At 38.6% G+C, this 20,373-nt stretch overlaps 1 protein-coding gene across 3 annotated transcripts; it reads left to right on the top strand.

Annotated features, from left to right (window-relative positions):
• Window positions 1-9,484: 9,484 nt before the first annotated feature.
• CREBZF (CREB/ATF bZIP transcription factor) lies at window positions 9,485-18,771 on the top strand. Of its 3 annotated transcripts, XM_045817919.1 has the most exons (4): window positions 9,486-14,622; window positions 14,834-14,911; window positions 16,007-16,075; window positions 17,849-18,771. In XM_045817919.1, the coding sequence occupies exons 1-2, from the start codon at window positions 13,550-13,552 to the stop codon at window positions 14,847-14,849; spliced, it is 1,089 nt and encodes a 362-aa protein (XP_045673875.1). In that variant the 5' UTR covers window positions 9,486-13,549; the 3' UTR covers window positions 14,850-14,911; window positions 16,007-16,075; window positions 17,849-18,771. The 3 variants fall into 3 exon arrangements, with proteins under 3 accessions (XP_045673877.1, XP_045673876.1, XP_045673875.1); XM_045817921.1 differs by having other exon boundaries at window positions 9,485-14,911; XM_045817920.1 differs by lacking the exon at window positions 17,849-18,771 and having other exon boundaries at window positions 9,485-14,622; window positions 15,140-17,388.
• The last annotated feature ends 1,602 nt before the right edge of the window (window positions 18,772-20,373 follow it).

The raw sequence follows: 20,373 nt of genomic DNA, 5'->3' as shown, positions 1-20,373 counted from the left end.
TGTTTTTGTTTTTTTTAGGATCAGTTGTAGATAGTTGTGAGTTTGTTGTCATTTTACTGTTCATATTTTTTATCTTCTTTTTCTTAGATAAGTCCCTTTAACATTTCATATAATAAGGGCCTGTTGATGATGAACTCCTTTAACTTGACCTTTTCTGGGAAGCACTTTATCTGCCCTTCCATTCTAAATGATAGCTTTGCTGGGTAAAGTAATCTTGGATGTAGGTCCTTACCTTTCATGTCTTGGAATACTTCTTTCCAGCCCCTTCTTGCCTGCAAGATTTCTTGTGAGAAATCAGCTGAGAGTCTTATGGGAACTCCTTTGTAGGTAACTGTCTCCTTTTCTCTTGCTGCTTTTAAGAGTCTCTCCTTCTCTTTAATCTTGAGTAATGTAATTATGATTGCCTTGGTGTGTGCTTCCTTGGGTACTTTTCTGGAACTCTCTGAGCTTCATGGACTTCCTAGAAGTCTTATTTCCTTCGCCAGATTAGGGAAGTTCTCCTTCATTATGTTTTCAAATAAGTTTCCAAATTCTTGCTCTTCCTCTTCTCCTTCTGGCATCCCTATAATTTGGATGTTGGAATGTTTAAAGTTGTTCCAGAGGTTTCTAAGCCTCTCCTCATTTTTTGAATTCTTTTTTCTTAAATCTGTTCTGGTTGAATGTTTATTTTTCCCTTCTGCTCCAAACCATTGATTTGAGTCCTGCTTTCCTTCCCTTCACTGTTGGTTCCCTGTATATTTTCCTTTATTTCACTTTTCATAGCCTTCACTTTTTCCTCTGTTTTGCAACCAGATTCAACCATTTCTGTGAGCATCTTGATTACTAGTGTTTTGAACTCTGCATCTGATAGGTTGGCTATATCTTCATTGCTTAGTTGTATTTTTTTCTAGAACTTTGATCTATTCTTTCATTTGGGCTGTATTTTTTTTTTTGTCTTGGTGTGCCTGTTATGTACTAAGGGGCAGAACCTTAGGTATTTGCCAGGGCAGGACAACACATGGCTGCATTGTGGTGATGCATGTGGGGGAGGGGTCTGAGAGGGAACAATGCCACTTGCTCAGCAGTTGGCCAGCTTTCAGTAACTTTCTCTGCTACCCACGAGCAAATTGGGCCTTTTTGGTGCTGATTCCCAGGTGGGTGGGTTTGTGTACATTCTAGGACCCTGTGGATCTCTCCAATGAACTCTCCTGTGAGGCTGGGAGTTTCTTCTGCCACCTGAATTCCCACAGGTTTTACCAGTCAGAGGTTTTGAGGGTGAATTTCCCAGCAGTGGAACCCTGGGTTATGAGGGCTGTGTTGCTCCTCAGTTGTTGCTCCTGATTTATCCACATGCAAATGTAGAACCACCCACTCCACCAGCCATTACCTAGCCCACCCTGGTCCTCCAGCTGCCACCTTGCCATGAGTCCTCTCCACCCTGGCTGCCTGTCTCTGCCTCGGCTGCCTGTCTCCACCCCTCCTACTGGTCTGGATGAATGTTTCTTCTTCAACTCCTTGGTTGTCAGACTTCCACACAGTTTGATTTTCTGGCAGTTCTGGTTATTTTTTGTTTTTAAATTTGTTGTCCTTTGGTTGTGCGAGGAGGCAAAGGGTATTTACCTACACCTCCATTTTGGCTGGAAGTTCCTTTCTTTGTAAATTTTTTATTGTATTTTTTCCATTACCATTTAGCCCCCTTATTTAATAAACAATTTTCAAGCTTCAGATTACCTCAAGCATGTTTTAAACCTTTTTTCTCACAGTTTTATCACGAGTGAGATATTAAATACAGATATCAGGGAACTATATCACTGGCTTTGAAAAGACTATTTACTTCCTCTTACATGTTACCAAGGATCAGAATATAGGGGCTAACTTTATAATGGTTATCCTCTATTGAGCCCATACTATGTATCATTATGATGGAGCTCTTGAAATAGATAATTTTATTTAATCCTTAGGGCCATTCAAGAAGGTAATTATGTTCATTTGTATTTCAAAGAAGAGGAAACCAGGATTTAGTAATTTGCCCAAAACCAGCTAGTCACCAAAGAAGCTGGGATTTTGATGACACTACCACACTGAAAGATTGTGGGTTGTCCACTGAGAGCCATGCTTTGGGGATAGGCACTGAGAATGAGCATGTAGTAGTATGTTTTCTGCCCTGGAAGAGCTCTCACACACTCTTGGCTATGGATAAAAAAGCAATTACATACAGTATGGTGTGTTTCCACAGGGGGTGTTATGAGATCCCAGTGGATAATGCCAGGTCCTCCCACCCTCCTGACACAAACACACAGAACAGTTAACTCTGACTGGGGGTAAGGGTTGGATGGTTGAGAGGATGTTCAGAGATCACTAATACCGGAGTTGATATACAATCTAGTTGTTAAACAGCTAGTAGAATTTCATCAGGTAAAGAAAAAGGAGAAATGTTTGAGATAGCATCATGTAGAAAGTCATGGAAGTTTAAAAAAATGTCCAGAATATTTGGGGAAATCAGGTGCAGAGGTGCAGAGGTGCACCTGATTTTGAGGTACAGAGAAGCATGTCTACATATAGAACTGGAAGAGAAGGTTGTGGGCATCATATAGGTAGTCTCGAAATTTAGGCTGGTCCCTTATATTGGGGAGAGAGAGGGTGAATGGGGAGGTACAAGCGTACAAATAAGGGCCACAAACCAGCCCTCCTCTTCCCACCCAAGTTCAGGAGGCTCTGCCAGGGGCCTGGTGTGCATGCTGCCAGCATCCCTCCCTCCCTCCCTAACCCCCAGTCCAAGCTCCACCCAGTTGTCCCAATCAGCCTTCTGGTGATGGTCTCTCCAGCCCAAGTTTTGTGCCCAGCCTTTGAGGAGGAAGAGGAGGCTTCTGGGCAGAGGCCAAGCAGGTCCCAGAAGAAGGCTGATGGTCATTTGGTAAGGGAATCTTGGGTCCTGGCCCCCAAGTGTGGTCTAGTAGAAGACTTGGCCTGGGATTCCTCCTTAATGGGGAAGGGTTGGTCTGGAAGAACACAGAGGGTGGGCAAGGTAGGGGGCACATGTCCCCTAAAATATGGGTGTGAAGAAAGGATCTCAGTTGCCCAGGTCTAAGGACAGTGTTAGCAAGTTTGGGTTAGGTTGGACCATATAAAACTGCTTCTTCATTGGTCACAAATGATTAGGTATGAGCCTTTCATAATGTCTAATACCCTTTTGAAAGATATCAAAAATGGGTAATGAGCATAGAGGGTCAAAGAAGGATGCCTCAAAAAAAAAAAAACAACAAGGAAAAGAATTCACAACATAGACTAAGAAAGTAAAAGAAGTGTGAACCTATGATGTGTCAAGTGCTTTTCTTGTCACCTTCATATCACCCCTTCAGGGATGTTCAGTTTTCACTATTTTACAGATGAAAAAAAGTGAGACTGGGAAGTTGACTTGCCCAAAGCCAGGAGCTTTGGGGTTGGCAGGAGCGAGCTTTGGACCCAAGCCACTCTGGCAGAGTCAGCTTCATGGGTATATTGCCTGCTTTAATGTTTCACTATTGCTGCCTTGAGATTCTTAATCATTGTGTGACAAGGGGCTGTACATTTTCATATCCTGCTGAGCATTGCAATTTATGTAGCTGGATCTCCTTTCTGGCTCTAAAACCTATGCTCTTCCCCCCCTCCCACTATACAAACCACCTTCTAACTAGCCACAAAATGGCATTGTCTTTTTGTGCTTCACAGCACTTTGTATCCCATGCTCTCAGTGCTTAATTTGTAGTCAGTCTGTGACCCAGAGCCAAATTCAGGGATGAGCAACTAGTGTATTGTGGTATGCTGATGTATGAGATGATCTTATCACTGAAACAAACTGGCAAAATGTCAATGGACTGTGGCCAAACTACTGCCCTTGAAGGGAAATTGAAAAAACAAAACAATGAAACTGCTTTATAAAGCGACCTGTAGCCCTAGTAAATTTTCTGCAATATTCTACAAGCAGTAGCCCTAATGTGAAAGTTAGCAGACAGAGATTCTAAAGTCGAAGAATGTGTGAGTAGCACTGTGTGGCTGATAAGTGTTATCTTTTCAATATACTGTAACCTATTCAATATACTGTAAGCCCTTCAGTGTGCCTTTAAGGAACTTGTCTGGTTTCAAAAAAATCATGGAAAAGAGCAAGAAAAGGAATGAGAGCTACAGGAAAAGTGAACTGACTGTATGGTATTCTCATAATAGTGACACTGTTTCAATTAGTAGAAATTAATTTAATTTGTTTCTAATAAGCAAAGTAGTAACAGAAACTTTATTTCCCTCCAACTTCACTGTATTAAAACAAAATAATAATTTAAAGAAGATTGTCTGAAGGAGTACCTGCCCAGGGGCTTGCTCTTCTGTCCAGCCCTCATTCACTGAGATACCTGTAGAGTTACTGTGGCTGGGTCCGTGCGGGAATGATTCTCTCCTTCCGACTTGGGCAAACCCAAGAGAACCAGACAAACATTTGAGATACTACAGCTTGGCACATGAATAAAGGAAAAAGGACCATGGCCCTAACTGTTCTCCCAAAGCTGCCCCTGCTCCTCCAGGTGACCTGTCTTCCATTGTCATTGGCCAACATTGGGCCATATGCAAACACCTCAACCAAGCATCTTCATGGGGACTGTTGCCACCATGACTAACCTGGGCCAGTCAGGATCTGCCCCTGGATTGGAACAAGGCCAGCCTATGCCACAGAGTAGAAGGGGCTCTCTGATGAAGGCAGGGTTGGCTGCCAACAGTGTCTGTTGTAACACACCTAGTTACATTGACACGGCCTTATCAGGCTGGGAGTCCTTTTTTTTTTTAAACTTGGCCTCCTACATTGTAGGGATTTTGGGAAGTGGCCAAGAATGGACATGTAATTATTTTTCCATCTCCCTAAAGACAAACGAGGTTATTTTCCAAACACTAAAACATCTTTTTAGAGAGGGAAGGGAGGGGGAGAGAGAGGGAGAGAGAGAGAGAGAAACATCAATGTGCGGTTGCTGGGGGTCATGGCCTGCAACCCAGGAATGTACCCTGGCTGGGAATCGAACCTGGGACACTTTGGTTCCCAGCCCACGCTCAATCCACTGAGCTACGCCAGCCAGGGTAAAAACATCTTATTAAATTTAAGAGCTTAGAATTGTACAGATGCACCTCTCTGCTTCATGCTGTTCTCTCCAGACATTCTGTTTATCTCACTTGGAAAAAGCCCAAGAAAAAAGTTCCTTTTGGACAGATTTCCCTGGTCATTCAATGCACATTTAACTGACTATGGTGGCCCCTTCCCCAGGCCCCTCATTCTCCAGTTTCACAAAGGGACTCACTCAGCTATTTGCCAGACTGTTGCTATTTAATGCTCTAACCTACTTTGATTTGTACTGGTCTAAAATGTCACTGTTTGTAATAATAAAAAATTGAAAACAGGCTATATGTCATCAATAAGGAGGTGATTAAACTGTGGGCCCTTCATACCTTGGAATATGTTGTAAATGAAGAAAAGGAAGGAAGAAATAAGAAAGAAAAGAGAGAGAGGCTCTTTATATAGTACTATAGAAATATCTCCAGGATATACAGAGGGGAAAAAAACAAGATGCAAATAATATCTGTAGTATACTATTTTTTGTGTAAGTGTGGAGAGGCAGAAAGGGAAATAAGAAAATGAATATATTTATTCCTACTTGCATAAATACATATTGAGAAAAATAAATACTAATAAAGTGGTTATTAGTGGTGTGGAGGGGTTTGGGACTACCGTGGTTAGGGATAGATAGGATGGAAAGGAAACTTCTCAGTGTATACAATTTTATATCATTTGACTTTTGAACCACATGCATGTATTACTTATTTAAAAAGATAATAAAAACAGAAATAAAAGAATCTGGCACATAACTGCTTAACTTCCTAGTAAGCTCTGAGTAGAGGACCTCAAAAAGCCTACAAATTTTTCTTTCTCCAAGAATTGAGTTGACAAAACCTATTTTATGTAGAGCCAAATGTGTCCTGACATATCTGGGTCAGGCCATTGAGCTGGAAGCTTCCACTTTCACAAATGTTCAACAACATATGGCTCATGACAAAATCTTTTTCTACTCTTAGGAGTGCCTCCTAGTGATTACTATTTTTCTCCCAAATTTTAACATTTAAATATACACAACTTTTCTCATGGATTTTCACATGTTTGTGTGAGAACTAAATTTTAAATTTTAGAAAGCCTGTTTTCTCATTTCCAGTTTTTAGACTTTGGGAGTTGGTTTTTGGTTTCAGCCTAACAGGTAAACAAAAGATGGTAAAGGTAGGGCAGACCAAGCCATTCTGATCTTTCAGTTTTAATTAATAACTCATTCATTTATTATAGCTTATCAATTTAACAAATACTTATAAGAGCATACTATTGCTAAATTCTGGGATACAACGTGAGCAGACAGAGATCTTATCCTCACTGAATTTGCATCCCAGTGAGTAAGAAAAATGCTGAAAGATGGGATCACATGGGAGGGCATAGCAGGGTTTTACAACATAATGTCAGGGAGGTCAGGGAAAGCTTTACCTAGAAGTGGCATTTAAGCTAAAGTCTGTAGAATGTGTAAGAATCATCCAAGAGAAGAGATGAAGAAAGCCTGAGAGTACAGTAGCTCAGAAGCCTTCACAACACTTCCTGTTCCTGATAAGACAACTGCCTTTCCTTTTCTTCCCCCACCACTCCCTCCCACCGGAGCCATCCCCACCTCCCTCAACCCTACCCCTTCGGAATGCAAATAAAAAAATGAATTAAAAATAAAAATTTAAAATGTATTTAAATCCCAAAAAGAAAACTGCCTCTCCCAATAGCCACATCATCCAGCATGCAGAATAAGTAGTCATGGTAGACTCTAATATAAGACTCTGTGGCCAGATTAATTCCACTTTGCTCACATCCATATTTACCTTCGTCCCAGTCAGAAGTGTGAGCCTTTATAATCTGGCTCAATCCTCCCCTCACCCCATCCCTACTCAAATGCATTACTACTAGGCCCTTTGGAAACCCAGGTCCATGATCTCTGAACTAGTCAAAGTATTAGAGCCGTGAGTGAATGCACGCATTGGCACGAGACTGTCTGAATTCAAATCTTGTCACTTACTGGGTGACCTTAACTAAGATCTTACTGAGTGAAGAGGAAATCAGAGAGCAAAAACTTTCAGTAAGAGATATGATCAAGACACCTTATGAATTTCACATTGATATAACCATAAAGAGAAAATAATTATGCAAACGACTCTAGAAAACAGCATTTTAAATGAATATCCGTAATATAATATATTCCAAAAAGAATTAGAATCACGAAGAAATCTTAGTAATTTCATTGATTATCATTGATTAGTTTTATGGTTAGTTTTTATATTGGTATTCTTTTAAAACTGCTATATTATACTTTAAAACTATTTTTAAAGTATATTATATATGTATATATACATACATACACATAACAAGAGAATGAGAGAGGTTAAAGCAAAAAAATGATTGTTAATGTTTTTTGAGATGAAATTTTCAGTGTATAAATTAAGATATTAAAAAGTAAAGTAAAAATCATTTAATCTTAAATTTGAGTTGCAAATATCAGTCTAAACCTATAACAGTTTTACTTTTAAAAAAGAGAGCACTCTGTCCCCTGTAGAACTTGTGCCATTCTGCTGGATCTGCTCAGCAAAGCACCAGCCCTGATTCAGCTTCATTTCCTACCATCTCTGCTCCAACTCTCTGCTATAGAAAATTCATAAATGTATATATTGGTGTTGAAGTACCATACAGTCATGGTCTTTGTGCAGAATTTGATAGATTTGTATTCATCATCTATTCTAGTCCCTCTTTTAATGTGCTTTTCTGTATTACAGAAATGGAAAAGCTAAAACAAAGAAACACTAAGCAAACTGTATTTGCAGACTCTTCTGCAGTTATATTTGGAAGATGTAAATGAGTCAGGAGACCTTTTCCTTTGCTTTGGCTGTTGCTGCCAAGCACATTTTTGGAGACATTTTTCTGCAATAGCATTCCAATGAGCATTTGCTGGTTTTATGGGATATGGTAGCCAATCCCCAAGATAGCACCTAATAATTCTTGTCTCTTGTCTCCTGGTACCCCCATTCTTGTGTGGTCCCCTTCCACGGTGAATAAAGTCTTACTTGTGACTCATAGAATATCACGGAAGTGATTGATTGATTTATGTGACTTCTGAGGCTGGGTCATAAAAAACATTGCTGCTGCTTCCTTGGTCTCTTGGATCATTCTCTCTAGGGGAAGCCAGCCACCATGTAGTGTAGAGGCTCACTACAGCTTGTAGAGAGGCCCACATGGAGGGAGTACTGAGGTGTCCCCCAGGACAAACCTGTCAGCCACCTTGGAAGTGGACCTTCCAGTCTGTGTTGAGCCTTCAGATGACTACAGCCCAAGTCAAAATCTGACTAAGTTTCATGAGAATTCTGGAGCCAGACTGTATAGCCAAGGCAATTACATGTTTCTGACCTGTGAGAGAGAGTAAATGTTTATTGTTGTTTTAAGGTTTTGGGTATCTTGTTAGGCAGCAATATAATATATGGAGTTGAGAGTTTTGGCAGCAGCTGTATCCTTGAAGCCAACACTTACCCATCTGGGGCAGAGATAACATTTTTTTATCAGGCCTGTTTGGCTGCATTGTACTGAGTGGTATTCTTGATCACCCAGTCTAATGCCCACTCCTCCCATCGTTTCAACGACTTTGTAAGCATGCATTCTCTGTATTCCATCTTTTTCTGCTTAAAATAGTTGGATTGGTATCTGTTTTCTGCAACTGAACTTAACCTAATAAAAATATTCCTCTCAAATCAATAGCCAGACACTAGAGGCATTCCTGTTAAAGTAAGACATAAGACAAGGAAATTGGCTATCAACAGTATCATTTAACATCAGTCTGGAAGTGTTATTTCATTATTGTATTGCAAAGGAGGCAAAATTATCCTTATATATAATAAGGTGATATAATTGTCTACCAGGAAAATTTGAATGAATAAGCTGAAAATAAAAACTATTAAGAAATTTCAATGGGCTAGTCAGTTAAAAATTTAACAAAAAAAGATCAGTAGTTTTCCTACATAGCAACAATAACCATGCAGAAAATATAAAAGGAGAGATAATCTAGTCCAGTAACAAATTATGCATTAAATAACGGGGAAGGATAAATTAATAAACCTAATGCAATTTTTATAAAAATTTCAATTTTTTTTGAACTTAAAAAATTTATGAAGTTATCTGGAAGAATAAATATTAATCTGTTGATTAAAAAATCTGAGAAAATAAAACAAAGGACTTGTCCTATGAGATATTTTATAAAGCTGCAGTTAAAATGGAATGATTTTGCTTCCAGAATGATGAGATTGATCAATTACCCAGAAGAAAAAGAGCAGAAATAGATCCAACTACATGTATGAATTTGACATATAGGATACATGTTGAAAAACAAGAGGAACAAGTATGAATTGTTCAATAAATTTTATTGTGGCAGATCCCATTTTGGAAAACTATATTCCTATGCCACATTTTATACCAGAATAAATTCCATTTGGATCAAAATGAAATATGTCACTTATGCTGATAAAAAACACTCAGTAAAATATAAATAGAATTAAAGAAGTTCTAAAACATACAGGAAAATATTAGTATTATTTAGGTTAATAAAGACTTCTTAGGCTTAATATTAAAGCCAGAACCCATGAAGAAAAATTTGATGATTGAGTATTTAATAATCATAGCAAAACAAGCAATTTTAGCCCTTCCAACCCCCAATAAATAATCAACTGGGTGAAAATATATATGGGACAAAGGTATGTTTTCCTTATAATGCAGAACTTCATCTAAATCAAGAAGGAAAAAGACAAACATTTTTCCTGACAGATGTCCTTTCCTTCCTCAAAGAAAAATGGACTAAGGAGGTGAAAAGGTTGTTCATATTAAAAATCAATCAGTATATGAAAAACATTAACATTCTCATAATAAAAGAAATGCAAATTCACATGAAAATATGCACTTTTTGTTTTTGATTGGCACATTTTAAAAGAACAAATCAACTGTCATTGCATGTGCTGGAACTAAATACTGTCATGCACCATTGGTGAGACATACCTTTTCATAGGTAATAGAGTCTATGTATAAATATTTTGTATAGAAAATCTAGTTCAAAGAATTTATTCTAAGGAAGTTATAGAATAAGTGAACCAATATATTTGCACAGCATTATTGTGTGGTTTGTAATACTGTTACTGAGCAAACTGGTACCTGGTGCCTTCACATATGACCCAACAGTTAGTGTTGAAGAAAACAGGCTTTAATTAACAGTTCCAATCTTGGAGGTGCCAACAGCACTTCTGCTTAGAGCCCTCCTTTTCCATGAGACCCAGAACTTCGCTCGCTTTCCAAAATGCTACAAGCCAAAACATGCCCAGAAGTTTCCCATATTTTTATTTATTCATTGGCTGGTTATGCAAACATTTCCATCCTTTTTGGAATGTGCACTTGTGGGCTTTAGAGTCATCTTCCTTTTGCAGCAGCTTTTTTTCTATAGGATTTTGGGTGCACTGTTCTTAGCCTCCGTGTAATGGTTCAGGAAAATATGTGGCATGTTACACTGGATTATGTTGGACTCCAGGGAAGCACACGTCCCAAGAGAGTGGCTTCTCTGTATGTCCTTCAGAGAAGAAGTCTGCCACTCAGCAGTCCTGGTCACAGTTCAGCTTCAAGCATTTTTCATGAGCCTGGGTGGCTGGGCAGGTCCGTGTAGCTCCATTAGCTCTGTCACCATCTTCTTCAGGCAGACCTCCTCTCTCACTGCAGACCTTGTGGCTCTTTTTCCTTCTGACCTTCAGCCAACCCTAATTTAAATACTTGGTATGGAACTTCCTATGTTATTTCATACCTGGTCCTTCCTATAATGCATTAGTGTCTGAGTTTTGTTTGTTTGTTTGTTTTTTTGTCAGTTCCCCAGTGTCTTTTACCCTTTTTTTAGCTGCCATCTTTAGTTAGGGCAAGAGTTCCCAGTGAATAAGTTGTAAAGTTCCAGAAATGGAATTCTAGACAGTCATCAAAAATAAGCATGTGGATCTACATTTAGTTGCATGAAGAAGTCCATAATATATTCATATCAAAACAGTAGAATTCAAAGAAATATAACAAAACAATATGTGTATGTGCATAGATCTCTTTAGATACATACCAAAATTTTAATAACAGTTATTTTGGGGTAGTTAGATTGTGGGTAATATCTGTCTACTTTTAATACATTTCTGAATTTTTTGCAATGATCATTATTAACTAGAAAAAGAAAAATAAAACAGCTGGAAGAAATCAAGACTGAGAAGAGTAAGGAGAAGAAAAAGGATGAATGGCAAAAGGGGTAGAAGAACTGTTTTCTGGGAGGTGTACTCTTGCTTCACTTGCTTTTTTGTATTTTGAGGCTACCTTGTAAAAATTTTCTACTCTTTCTGTTTTCTACTTGTTATAGTCCAACTGGAGAGGCTCTTAAGGAATGCATATTTAAACCAAAATCTTATAATTAGGGAAAAATATAATAAATTAATCCATGATTTTGAATTTTTGTTAAGGAGAAAATGCAGTTGGATGGGATTAGCAGCCACAGAAAACATCTGTAACTCAAGGCAGGTCAGAACATATGTCACCTTGAACTTTTCAGTATCCTACTTTAACACAAGCTTTTCCTAGTGGAAAGGTTAAAAGGGACATGGAGGCCATTTACTTATTCTTCTAGATACCGAAGATCATAGTCATTTTGCCCCTGGCAGAATTGTTTTCATTAGTTGGCCTTTAATACTATGCCTTCAGCCAAAACTGGAGCACTCCTTTATTCAATTATTTGACAAATATTTATTGAAATCTAAGCTGTGCTAGGGACTGATCTGGATGTTTAGGACCTATCAATGAATGTCCAGTTTTCATTGAACTTGCTTTCTATCCTTCTAAGAAACAGCCACATAAATAAAAGTAGTTAGTGTTGAGGTTAATTGCTGCTTTATTCAATATTCCCTAAAGAAGTTTAAAACCTAAGAACTTGAAAAGTGGTTAAAGAATACATACACTGTTTATTTTACTCATGTATAAACAAAGGGAAGTTTGCTTCTCTCTGTGCCTCCCTCTCTCTCTGTTTTTTGTTTGGGCTGCCAGGAAACTTAATCTATTGTTACCTCAATTTATCTGTTTTTCTGAACTAACCTTTCCCTCTTTTGGAAATCCTTATTTTCCTATTTCATCTATATTTTCACTGATCTCGCTTATTAAAAGTTTGAATTGTTTTGTTTCTAATGTATTTGTCACCTGCTTCCAATCTCAAATACCTTGTGGGATTAAAGGAACAAATATAACACTATGAGGAAACAAATTGAGAATGTGGTGAATTTTTCCAAAGAAATGACCTTGTCTCTTCAAAACACCAATATGAAGAAAAACTAAAAAGTAAAAGGGACTAATCTAGTTTGAGAACATAGCAACCAAATATAGTGATTCTTATTTGGATCCTGGCTCAAAAGAAAATATCCAAATAAAAAATTATTCTGAGGAAATTTGAGGAAATTTGAATAGGCCTCGGTAATAGTATTACCAAATAATTGTTTTCTCAAGACCTGATAATAGTGTTCTGATTATAAAAGAGAATGTCCTTATATTTAGAGAGGCATAGTGAAGTATGTTGGGGTGGTGTGTCTTGTCTGCAATTTTGGGATGATTCAGAAAAAAATAATGTTTTTACAAACACTTATATGCAGGTAAAGCACATATGGCAAGACGTTAATTGCTGAATTGTTGAGTCTGGGTATTGGGTTGAATTAGAGTGAAATCTGTACTATATTCTATATGTTTGGAAGTTTTTATAAGAAAAAGTTGGAAAATTCAACTGTATATGAATGATTTATTTACCCGCCCTTTTTTTTCCTAGTGCTCTAAGTGTTGGAATGAAAAGATCTTGTAGTATAGCGAAAGGGGAAAGGAGCAATTTCAAGAGGGATCTGGTCACCAGTCTTAAATTCCAAAGAAATCCAGGATAACTTTAAATTTATTCAGAAGTTGGTATCTGAAAGGTCGTTTCTGAGCGAGAGTGGTTGCATTGGAAGTGGGATAGAATGCAGAGCTGAGAAGTGAAGGCAGAGAGGGCAGATAATTTTTTCAATCACCTCGGGGTTTTGTTGTTAGTTTTGAGGCTGTTACCACGATATCACTGGAGAGCTGGAAGAACTCCCATTCCAGACCTTCCTGAACTCTCGCGATACTAGAGCCAGGTGGAGCGCGAAACGCCGTAGGAGGGGCTGGGTCGAGACGACTGACTTCCGCCTAGGCCGTTGTCTTGGTGGCGCGGTCGAGTCATCGCGGCGCCTCGTTGTCCGGATCTCCCTTTGCACCCCAGCTTGGGTGCGGAGCGTAGGCCAGCCAAGTGCCGGGGGAGGCGACTCGGCCCTTCCCCTTAATTTCGTTCTGGTCGGCTCACCGGTTACCCGCGCTGGGGCCTGGGGTCTCTGGGGCCCGCGAGGCCCGGTCTGGGAGGCTGGGGCCTACGTGGGCCCGCCGCTGGACTCCATGAGGCACATCCTTACCAAACTGCTGGCGGCCTCCGGCACCGACTCCCCAACCCGTAGCGACAGCCCTGCGCAGGCCGCCCCCTGCTCTCTGCCCCCGGACTTGACCCGGGTGACACCAGCGGCCAAGGACGAAGAGACGGCGGCGGCCTTCGGATCTCTTGGCCGTAAGCAGCGGCGCGGAGACCAGGGCGAGGTGGAGGAAGGGAGGGGGGGCCGCGGCGGCGTAGCGGTGCGCGCGCCCTCGCCAGAGGAGATGGAGGAGGAGGCGGTTGCCAACGTCCCCGGGGAGGAGACGGAGGACATGGACTTTCTGTCCGGGCTGGAACTGGCAGATCTGCTGGACCCCCGACAGCCGGACTGGCACCTGGAACCCGGGCTCAGCTCGCCGGGCCCCCTCTCGTCTTCCGGCGGAGGCTCGGATAGCGGTGGCCTCTGGAGAGGGGATGACGACGACGAGTCTGCGGCTGCCGAGATGCAGCGCTTTTCTGACCTGCTGCAGAGGCTGTTAAATGGTATCGGAGGCTGCAGCAGCGGCAGTGACAGTGGCGGCGGCGAAAAGAGGCGGAGAAAGTCCCCTGGAGGAGGTGTCGGCGGCGGCGGCAGCGGCAATGACAACACCCAGGCGGCGACAAAGAGTCCTCGGAAGGCGGCGGCGGCTGCTGCCCGTCTTAATCGACTGAAGAAAAAGGAGTACGTGATGGGGCTGGAGAGTCGAGTCCGGGCCTTGGCAGCCGAGAACCAGGAGCTGCGGGTCGAGAATCGGGAGCTGGGCAAGCGCGTGCAAGCATTGCAGGAGGAGAGTCGCTACCTACGGGCTGTCTTAGCCAACGAGACCGGACTGGCTCGCTTGCTGAGCCGGCTGAGCGGCGTGGGACTGCGGCTGACCACCTCACTCTTCAGAGACTCGCCCGCCGGTGACCATGACTACGCGTTGCCGGTGGGAAAGCAGCAGCAGGACCTGCTGGAAGAGGACGACTCAGCGGGAGGAGTGTGTCTTCATGTGGACAAGGATAAGGTGTCGGTGGAGTTCTGCTCGGCGTGCGCCCGGAAGGCGTCGTCTTCTCTTAAAATGTAGGGTCAAGTAATCTGCTCTTTATCCGCGTTTACCCCTTTCAACTCCCTTACACCATGTAAAACACCTTAGTGGGACATCTTCACTGGACACATTTCAGGAGGAAAAAAAAAGTAATATTGAATCTTTTAAGTGTTTAGCTAAAAGCATGAATGTGACACTGTAACCAACTCCCAATGATAACATGTGACTATTAAATCTCTCTGACAGTTTCTTTTTTAGGTGATTTCCTTCCTGCCAGGCTCCGTTGTAGGGGTTACAGAACAGTCGTTCCCGCCTCACAACCTGGTAAGGATCCATCTCTTCACGTAACGCTCATGCTCTGCTGCTTAGTCTACTTTAATGGGCAACATCTCAATTTTGTGTGTGTGTGATTATTATTTTTTCTTTTTTGGAAGGTGGGAGGGGAATCTAATTTGGGCCCTGTCCACCCTGGAAACAGACTTGTGCTGGTCAGTAATGTATTTGAGATGCTTCTTATGGTTGAAATAGCTGTTAATGTGTCCCCTTGTTCAGACTTGCGTGTACCTAGCTCTTCTGTCCCCAGTGTGGACATGGCCTTGGATGACATCGATTCCAACTGTACACTGAAAGCTGCTAATTGAGATACAGTTTGGAGACAGTCAAACAGGTGAAGTTGAATGGAAGTTCCGAGTTGTACGAGGTGCAAATTGGAATTCCAATTTTTAGAACAACTTTTCAGAGGTTGACAATAAATGTTTGGGGCATGCACAAATGTGATAGTTATTTTGCTGGAAGTGACAGCGAAATAACTCTTAAATACTCAAGAATGCCTTTTAGTTTTAAGTAGAAGATACAGAAATACAATATTCAGATTAATAGATTTTAATATCTCACCATTACAGAAATTGGAAATTAACATGCATATCAGACTCATGTGTTAGTTACTTGAAGGAGGAATAAGAATGGTTAATGGAATGTTTCTTTGAGAACCAGCACAGTGATACTACCCTGTCACTGAGTATAAATACATTGTTGAACACCTTTATTTTTGTTGTATTAAAATTTTAGGTTAAATTTATGTATGATTAGATTTTGAAGGTTGTGAAATATGAATGAAAACATGTAAAGTGAGGCTTCACAAAGAATCTTATTTTCTTATTTTCTGTATTTAAAGGGTATTTGTCCTATCTAAAAATAATTTTAGAAATTGAGTGGTTCTGGCTACTTAATGACATGATTGACTCTTTTTCCAAAGATGGGATACATTCTTCCCTTGAAGTACTCTTATCTATTGTCCAGTTGTATATATTGAGTTACAGTGGCCTTTGGTGTAAGAGGCATTAAGAAATTCTTTGTGAAACATCACTGTTTGATAAAGTATATACCTATTTAGCATCCTTGTTTTTCTTTGTGCTAAAGTGGATACAGCTGTTGGGGCAGAAGAGACGGGACCAGCTGCTGGCCACATTTCCTGCTTTATTTTAAAAGGTAGTATAAGAATGAGGAAAAAGAGGTAATATCAGGGCTTCTGCTGTCTTTAAAATGTTCATAATTAAAAAGTATTTTCCAGCAGTCCAAAGATGTAAGTTATCTTACACACAAAATGTTCTATTTTGTTGTTATTTGGTTATGAAAATGGAATCCTTGTTCTTGCACAACTGTAAATGTTTTGTTGCTAGATAATGCTATTTGAGACCTAACTTGGTCTCTGGTATCCAGTGCATCACAGCAGATTTTGTAAAATCATCTACTGCACTTGAGCATGAATGGGTAGTAGCCAAACTCACAACCTGGAGTGATGAACCTGCCTATACCTAAGTGCAGGAGCAAGCCTCTCACAATGCATGGATTTTTAGTGCCTACTGAAATATAAATATTTAAATATATATAAATATATACAAATATATATTTATATATATCAAAAGTAGTTGGAAAAGTTATTTGAAATGACTAATTTGTGCTATCTTTATGGAATATGTTAAATGTAGCTTTTTGAAACAGAAGCCTTGAATTGAAATTTAATTAATACTTGAACATTTTGTATATATTTCTTTGTATATAATTTTGTGCAGTACCAATGACAAAAATATGGTGTCATAATAAAATCAGGTTTGTTGATCTTTCAGTTATGGGCTCAAACAATTTTTTCATCTCTAATATAACACTGAAAAATAATGGATGAGAATAGGAAATATGATTGTTGTTAATGTTGACTGTGGGTCTTAAAAGGTTCTGGAAGCAGTAAGTGCGTTTTCTAAAAATTATATGATTCCTTGGAATATTTTCTTCTTACGTCAATGATTTTCCTGCATTATTTGAAGTTTGGGCTGGGGACAAACAGTAGTCAAAAGCTTTCTGAACTGGGATGCTTTGAAATTCCAAGTGTAGATTGTAGAATGTCATTTTATAAATGGCAGTTTTTTGGACATACTTGATTAAGAACTTTTGAAAGTGGAGATTAGTTTCACCTATTTTTAAAGCTGCTTTGTTAGGTTACTTAGGTTTTAATTGTCTTTCCTTAGTTTCCATTTCATTTTCTTTTTCTAATTTTGGTGACTCAGTGATTTTGTCATTTTTTACATCAACTTCATGGTCTTGTTTTTACATGGTATTGCATGTATTTAGGACCTATCTATCAGGGGCTTTAAATAAATTTGGTCATATTTATGTGTAAGCACATTTTACTGTAAATGTTTTGAGTTTCTGAATTTACAACAGATCTGTTTATTTCAGTATGTAGTAAACAATATCTTAAAAGTGTCCTATTCGTTACTTGTTAATTAAAAAGGTTATGATTAATATAAAACTGTTGTCTTACTATTTTTAGAAAATTGTGTTCTGATGAATAATAGTTGGATAAGGGTGATTTCTGGAATATATGGATTGTTTTGAAATTTTCAGGTTTGGCTGCTTACTGTAATAGATGAAAACAATTTAGTATTTGGGCAACATTTTTTTCCTCCTAATTTTGTCTCTATGGCAAAATGATAAAAACTAAAGATACAGCTTTTTAATATTCGTCTTCTGATGGTGACAGGAATTCATACATTAATTGAACTAACACATCATATTGACCTACTATTTCTATCATAATGACTTACTGTTTCTGCACTTCCTTGACCTGACTTAACTTAAAATGTCCATGTTTCTTAAAATGTAGTCACACTTCTGATATAAGCCAACAAAAAGTGTTCAGAATATTTTAAATATTTGTACATTTTATAATCACTAAATTAATCTCTCTCTCTTCTCTTTAAACAGCTTAGCAGTGTCTGCAAAAAACGAATCTTTTCCTACAACCTGTTAACTGACTGGACTGATGATAACAAAGTAATTGTGGGAGCCATGTCGGTCAAAAATTTGGCATCTGCTGAAAAAATGAATGCCATTTTCAAGTTCCCAAATTACTTCTATACTGGTTTCACTTTCCAGATTTCACTTTCCAGAAATGGAGATATGAAAAGATTCTCTGGAATCCTTGAAAGACTTAATAGAAATACATGAGACTAAGTTAATTTTGGAACAAAATTAGACTTTTTTTTTTGTCTTTCATAGGAGTGATACTCAGTTCTTCGTATACCTTTTAAAAACTTGTAACCATTGGAGAAGAGAATTATAGTATTTCATCAAGGAGTTATTATTAGGTTCTTTACATTATCAAGAGCACATTCTATGGAATTATATTTAGTGGAGTGGAATTGCATAAACAGGCCATCAGTGATCACAGGCATCATGAGTTTGTATTTATTTCCTGGAACATGAGAAATAATCTGAAGTACAGATAGATATTGCCAAGTAGAATGTGAAAGTTAATGTACAGCCCTTAACTATAAAGAGTAACCTTTTAAAATAGATGCATTGTTTGTATATCTTTGAAAAAGTTGATTTATGATTAACTATGTGGGTAGTTAATTGCAATTCAGAGTAATACCAGGATGTGTAGATTCAGAGGTTTTGGCTTACTGAGCTTTCTCTGAGTATTTGATACTTTCTTTTGAATATTTTGAGATTTTTAATGAATGGTGTACTGGTTTCTACTGTTTTACATAAATTAAAATTTCTCTAGTGTTATGTAAGGGCTTTAGTATTCTGGATGATGGGAGTGGCTTTTTTCATGGAATATGGTTGTTTTACTTAATTGAAACATTTTTCCAGTTTATTACAGTGTGAAAAAACACTAAAAACTCTGGATTGTTTTATTTCATTTTTGTTGGATTATGTTAATACATTCTTTCACCTGGTCTAGATTGAGCTGTGCTATCTTACATTTGGGCAGGTGATAGAAGTGGGAGAGGGTAGGACAGAGGCTCTCATTTCTTTTCTCTCCATAGTCATAACTGCAGTTTGGTTATTGTAATGGTATTATATAAAACCTTATTAAATCCACTCAGCATCTTGTATTCTAAGTGTATTCAGTGTCTGTGATACCTGGCATCAAAGAGCATTTCCAGTGGCTTATACTTATGTGATTGGATAGGTGCTTTTACAGTACAAACAGTACAGATGGTTGTAATTCCACAACTGATTAGACATCAACACTATTTGGCAACTATACCACTTTGATGGAACACAGAGTGGGTAATTCACAGATAATGAGTAATTATCTCTTAAAATATATGATTACCAAGTTCATTTTGAAGGTTTAAGGTCTTATTAACTTGGTCGGGTTTTTAAGATATAAACAACCTGAAAACTAGGTAGGAAAATATTTTAAAGTTTTTAGATTTTTTTCCCAGACTCACTTTCAAACATTTGAGACCCTCCCAAATGTTTTTATTTTTATATCTTATTGTGCTGATTTCTTCTTCAGAAGCCAGAAATCAAAATGAGGGAGGGCTTTCATTAGAAACTTGTAGTGCTTTGTTTGGCCAGCACAGTATATTTTATATATTTGAACTTGAATACCACAATAGTCTGTCTGGTTACTCCCTATTGTCTTTTAATACCAGACTGAGCTCTAGCCTAGACTGCAAATAGTCATTTACTTCCAGTTTTGAAATGTAGAAAAACTAAACTGGAGATATTTTCATTTTTATTCAGAAAGTAAATTATAATTAGGAACATAAATAATGTGATATTAGAGAAATATTTATGTTTTTTAGATATAGGTTAATAGAAAGTTGCTCACTAACTTACCTTTTTCATTGCTTTGGTTACTGACAGTAGTGTTTTAATTCCTAGTTTTTTCCTTTCCCCAATTTGTACATTCAGTATTTGTTACTCAGGTATTTACCACACTTTTTGAAAAGAAGCCAGTTCACGATAGACTTTAGTAATATTTTAAAATCTTGTTGATCCAAAGTTACTTGTTTTGCTGAGAATATTTTGCTCAGTTTTGGGTTAATTAAAAAATCTAGTTGCTAATGGTGTTTGAACATTTGTGTAGATGTGCTAATATGCAGAGATTTGAATTTTATTAGTGGGCCACCTTTATTTAGAATGTTACTCCAAATTGTGTATGTACCTTTCCTATTTACCCATTGAGGTCAATTTCCTAGACTCCCTCCCTCCCCACCTCTGGCTGTTAGTCCTGGGGTTTGCAAATTATATTAATTTTAAAATAATATATGAATCTTATCTACTTAAAGTCAAAGAACTATAAGTAAATTGTAAAAGAGATTTAAATGGTTTGTTTACTGTCACTAAACTGAAACACTAAAAACTATTTTTCTGAGGCACTGTTCTTTAGGTATTTGCTACAAATGACTGTTTCCTTAAATTATAATGCAGATCTATAATTCATTATTTACCTGCCCCCCTGACCAAAAATTTCAGTAAGATAGCTG

This window comes from Phyllostomus hastatus, unplaced genomic scaffold (genome assembly GCF_019186645.2).
Source record: "Phyllostomus hastatus isolate PE091 unplaced genomic scaffold, TTU_PhHast_1.1 phas_scaffold_317, whole genome shotgun sequence".
In the NCBI taxonomy this organism is placed as follows: Eukaryota; Metazoa; Chordata; class Mammalia; order Chiroptera; family Phyllostomidae; genus Phyllostomus; species Phyllostomus hastatus.
Note: the sequence above shows the minus strand (reverse complement) of the source record. Positions and strands in the feature narration are given on the sequence as shown.

Excerpts from the sequence above, each read along its gene's own strand:
- CREBZF (XM_045817919.1), top strand. The coding sequence starts at position 13,550 with ATGAGGCACATCCTTACCAAACTGCTGGCGGCCTCCGGCACCGACTCC.